We start from the raw sequence: 5,557 nt of genomic DNA on the forward strand, positions 1-5,557 counted from the left end.
AACTCTTAAGACCCTGCATAGACAGCAAGGGAACTACCATGATCAAGGTCGTAGCAAGGACATTGTTAAAATAGTCCATGTGACATCAGTGGTTTAACTGTAATTTTTACGAAACTATGAAAATACTTTTTGTATGAAAAGAAAACAAAAATAATAACTTTATTCAATAATTCTTCTCCTGCTCTTTCCGCCAGCAGTGGTGCGCCAGTGTAGATAAGAGTATCATGACGCATAGTTGACGCTTGTTTCCGGTTCATGTAAACAATGCATGTAATCAGCAGCGCAATATGCATGTTGTTTACATGAAGCGGAAATAAGCACATGCATCATTATACTCTCTACAATGGTGTAAAATTATGGTTGAACCGCTGATGTCATATTGACTATTTTAATGATGTCCTCACTACGTTTCTGGAACTTGATCATAGTAGTAACCTTGCGGTCTATGGGAGGGTCAGAGAACAACATTCTCTAAATGTTCTTATGATGTTTTTCGTACTTGTATGTTCTGAAGCATTTCTGTAACTGGATATTTCGACGTTTTAGAAACATTAAAAATATTATGTCCCCTCAATATTTTTATAACCTAACTTAATTAGGTTAACTTTTAATTACCTATGATATTGAAATTGCTTTGGATCAAGCTTTTGCCAAATGAATTAACGCAAGACTGAAAGTATAATTGCAACTTTTGTTCAGAAAGGGAGCATATCTTTCACATTTACAAACCATCCAGCAGCCAAACACTTTTTATGCAGTTTAATGATGATAGAATTAAATACATTCATGTTTACAGACCAATGTGGCCTAAATTTTTCACATTAATATCATAATTATCTTCCGGTATGTAAAGTAGCAACCTTTAAAAGCATATTTACCATGTTTGCCCCTTATATTACAGAGGTATTAATTAGATTTACAATAGCATGCTTCTCAATAAGGAGCTGGTCTCCAGCATCTCTTTTTAATAGCACGAGGCAACATTCTTGGCTTAAATGTGAGCATGTAAATTATGGATATACCCATGATAGAAACACTGACTGTTACAAAGAGAAGAATGTACCAAACAACAGACTCCTCATTGCTGGAACCACCACAGTGGATGGCGTCAAAAAGCACAACTTTGTGACGCCTGTGGTTTAAGTCCAAACATGTAATTTCTGAGAGATCTACAATACTGATGCCTTTATTCTCCACGAAGGTCTTGTACCAGTCCAAATGGCAACAGTTGAAGGCATTTCCATTCATATAAACAGTCTGCAGTCTTTGAGCTAACATGCCAGCATGTTGGGACGGGATGGTTGTCAACATGTTATCCCTCAAGTCCAGAAGCTTTAGGTTTAATGCCACTAGAGATTCGGGAACATTTGGTAGTGAGTTTCTACAGATGTTTAAAGACTTCAAATGGCTATACGGAGAGAAGTCAAAAGCTTGAAGACCAGTATTACCAAGTCCCAAATGCTGCAAAGTGTTTGCGAGACCATCCAGAGATTCCTGTTTGAGGTTTAGGTCTGGATTGTTTGAAAGTTCGAGATGGGTTAGAGGTGTGCCCTTGAACGCTAAAGACGGGATGTTCTGAATGCTACAGCCGTCAAGATAGAGTTGTTTTAGGGAAACGATGTCGGACCACACAACACATCCTGACGAACTTGGCAAGTAACACACATCCACAGTGTTGTGACTGAGATCTAGTGTGCGGAGTTTCGGTAGACTAGCAAAAATCCTAGTTGGAAGGTTCTGAAGGTCATTTGTACTCAGATTGAGATGCGTGAGATTGTTCAGCTCGCTAATGGAGCGTTGGCTTGCTTTCAGCTCAGTTAACCTGTTTCGACTAACGTCCAGTTCATAAAGGGTGACTGGTAGATCTTCAGGCGTCAAACTGAAGGACTGTAAACAGTTACTTCTCAGCCTCAGCCAGTAAAGAGACGGCATCTGTTGAATGAATCCCTTGGGGAAGTAGTTCACCTTGTTTTCACTCAGGTCCAGGAGCTCTACTGAGGAAAGATCACCGTGAAGGTTCTCATTCCAGAGCTCTACTGTGATGCTGCTTACATTTTGCCCCAAGTTGTAGTACTCAACACTAGTGGTCCAGTTTAAAGATGTGTCATTTGACAAGTGTTGATAAAAACCGACTCGATTATTGGATAACAGCAAAGTTCGTATTCGGTTATTTGTTGGAAGGAATGGAAAGAAGATCAAATGGTTGTCAGACAGATCCAACGTCTCCAGCTGAAAAGTCTCAGTCATATTTTGATTGGTAATGAACCATTCAATGGAATTGTGGCTGGCGTTTAGGACCAGCAGTTGGGTCATTTCAAAGTTGACCAAACATGGTAGGCAGTTTAAGGCCAGGTTTAACCTCTGGAGTCTTTTCATATGATCGAACGCTCCATCGATCTCAAACAGCAAGTTTCTCTCGACGTTCAACTCCCTAAGCTGATGAAGGTTTCTGAATGTTGACTCATCCAGCCTCAGCATGGCATTCTGGGACAAGTATAGGGACTCAAGTGAGGACAGATTCTGTACCAGCAGAGACACCATGTCCTCCGAGAGGCCATTACCTGAAAGATCAAGGGTCTTTAGTTGGGACAGAGTGCTCAAGGACTGGGCCACCTGCTTGTGTCCATAGTAAAGCTCATTGTTAGCTAAATTAAGGTTTTCTAAAAGAGGCAATTCAGAGAACACCCTCTCTTCCACCATCTTCAGCCGATTGTTTGCACAGCTGAACGTCCTCAGAAGAGGGTATCTGGAGAGACAACCATCTTGCAGATTTAACAGACGGTTCTTGTCTAAGAAGATCTCCTCAATTTGATGTGGTAAATGATCTGGTACGGCAGAGAGCTGACAGCTGTTGCACAGAGCCGTGCTTTGGATCTTGAGATGTGGAGAGAGACAAAAAAAAAGAGAAGGAAAGACTGATTTAGATTATTCTTACACACCATGGAAATTTTGTATAAATAGTATCATAATGCGCTTAATAATTTCCACTAAATGCCGTTTCACTTGCAAAGCCCACGGAGAACAACAAAAATAGACAAACAAGCAAATTTAGCCCATGTCGTTTGCTGATTAAACTTCATAATAGTATTGGTAAAAATGTTAAGTAACTTAAAAATGTCCTTCATATGGTAACATCTAAATGAAATACTTTTATTTTATTTAAAATAACGTAATCTATCTGAATACATCAGCTTACTAAGGTAACAACTGTAACATCATACTTTGAGATTTGGTGTAATGTAATATGCTTAAGCAATATTCTTATTTCCCTTTCAGAGAATTATCATACGCATCAGTGTTCATCTAGATGTATTTGTACGATCTTCCTTTTTCTCACATACCAGCCTGCAGGGGAAGATCTGCGGATGTCCTGAGACTGAAAGCAGGACCACCAGTAGCGGCACCACTGCGTGACTGAGCACGATGGACAGGCGATCGAACACCAGCATCTTAACATGATCACTGTGATGAAGTAATCAAACAAATGTAAATTAATATTTAGATATTTTATGTATGTATGTATATATATAATATATATATATATATATATATATATATATATATATATATATATATATATATATATATATATATATATATATATATAATCACTTTTTATTTATGTTTACTTTTTCTATAAATGCACTGTTAAAAGAACAATTACAGTGTCCATGTAAAGGTGTATGTATTTATATAATTATTTTTTGAAGTTCTTAAAAAATTATTTTGTAGCTCCACTCGCAATCACACATTGCTTTTGCAGTTTCATTTCATTTTTGTAACATATGAGTTTACATATATGGAATATAAAGTTAATCTCAAATCTTTTAGACACTAAAATTGTTCCTTAAGACACTTCTTCACTTCTTCACACTTTTCCTGTTTACAAGTTTCATAAATATCTGTTATGAAATATATATAACTTTGACACCAAGCGGTCTACGTGTGGCAGGGACAGCGGAAATTTGGCTGCTTCTAAAATGAATCTACTTGTGCCAACTGTGATAAAGGTTAGAAATCAGATCCTGCAAAAGTCATGAATCTATATCTATATCTTCTTATTTTATCTTAATCCTCTTCATCCCACGTGGGACATAAGGCCGCCAAATCTATATAATCTATACACTCTGGCCCCAAAAACATTTGGACACTTATAGCAAACTTAAACAATTTATTAATTGTCACTGCATTACCAAAATACCAAAACCAAATGGCATTTATCAAAAATAAAAATTCCCTTTGAACTTAAATTCAAGAATTTGATAATAATTATGTATTTTAATAGTAAAAAAAATAGTAAATACTTTTTCCAAATATAAGTTTTTAATAATATAAAAAACAGTATATAGAGCACAGAACTGAAGTTAAGTCTAAAAGGTCATCATTTGCGAGATCTAAAAAGAGATTTGCTTGTAGGTGCAAGTTGGTTTGATACCTAATTAGCTTTTTTTTTCTTTTTTTTTTGTAACCTACAAGTCAAAATACTTTTGGATCCACTGTGTAGACAAATGCATCAAAATCTTGCAAGAACTTTAAAGTTTGATCACCACAAAATTGATATTACACCCTTGAGTAAGATAGCACAGGTGATTATCCTTGTAAATGAGTGTACAGTACTGAAAGTCATCTTGAATGAAAGATAAATGACAAAAGACAAGCTGCTATTAAACGTTCACCCTGTCCGTTTCATATTTACACACAATCTCACATGGGTATAAAGCGTGCACACTTACCCCAGTGGCCAGGATCGCGCCCTCCACTCCTCTGTGAAGTTCACAGAAGACCATTACATCGGTTTGCGGGGAGGTTCTGCTGGCTTGGTCTCTCCGGAGATGCAAAGTGCTTGACATCTGCATCTCTGCAATGTCTTTAGTAATTGCGGAAGCAAGCAAGCAACGGAAACGCAGTCACATGAAGGCAGCCAAGATCATACATTTTCACACGCACGCTGCAGGGTCAGAAATATGCACATTAAATATGTAAAAATCTACCACATCCCACAACAGCAAAAGTATTTCAGTTTCAGTACACTAGCAGAGAAGGAGAATGCGTATAAAGGACATCTAATGGTTCTTACATAAAAACAAACAAACAACAACAACAAAAAAACATGGGGGAAATTATTGACATGATAACCGTCGCACCTGAGGTTCATGTAAATGTTTGTGCAACATACATTTCGACCTTATTTCTGTCTTGTTCAGTAGACCACAAACCTACCAAGTGAACACACCCAAAGTACCCACTACTGGTTTCACTCATCAGATACTATTCGAGAGGAAACCACCAAGAGCTCACACCCTTCCTGCTAGAAAGATGCAGGCCCATCACTTCTGCTCGTTGAAACTGTCGCATTCTTCTCACAAGCCGTGCTATTGTGAAAGGTGTGAAAACGTTCATCCGTACCACATTGCTGCATTTACAAGCATGTCTGCTGATATTCAGCTACCTGAAAGTGATCCGGTTTGTGCACGAAAACAAATATTTTGTGACCTGTTTTACAGATGTTTAGTGCTGCATGCACTAAAACCTTAGGTTCACATACATAAGACATAGC

General features: G+C 37.6%; 1 protein-coding gene across 1 annotated transcript; it reads right to left on the reverse strand.

The window, feature by feature from the left end:
• Nucleotides 1-744: 744 nt before the first annotated feature.
• LOC113042501 (negative regulator of reactive oxygen species-like) lies at nt 745-4,955 on the reverse strand. Its single transcript, XM_026201399.1, has 3 exons — nt 4,734-4,955; nt 3,342-3,462; nt 745-2,874 (listed from the first exon to the last, which is right to left on the reverse strand). Exons 2-3 carry the CDS (start codon nt 3,447-3,449, stop codon nt 934-936), a joined length of 2,049 nt encoding a protein of 682 aa, XP_026057184.1. The 5' UTR covers nt 3,450-3,462; nt 4,734-4,955; the 3' UTR covers nt 745-933.
• Nucleotides 4,956-5,557: the final 602 nt, after the last annotated feature.

Source organism: Carassius auratus, chromosome 24 (assembly GCF_003368295.1).
Source record: "Carassius auratus strain Wakin chromosome 24, ASM336829v1, whole genome shotgun sequence".
Classification (NCBI taxonomy): domain Eukaryota; kingdom Metazoa; phylum Chordata; class Actinopteri; order Cypriniformes; family Cyprinidae; genus Carassius; species Carassius auratus.

Coding starts and splice junctions, on each gene's coding strand:
- LOC113042501 (XM_026201399.1), bottom strand. CDS start 3,449: ATGCTGGTGTTCGATCGCCTGTCCATCGTGCTCAGTCACGCAGTGGTG. Junction 2,875..3,341: donor AGATCTTCCCCTGCAGGCTG/GTATGTGAGAAA, acceptor CCACATCTCAAG/ATCCAAAGCACGGCTCTGTG.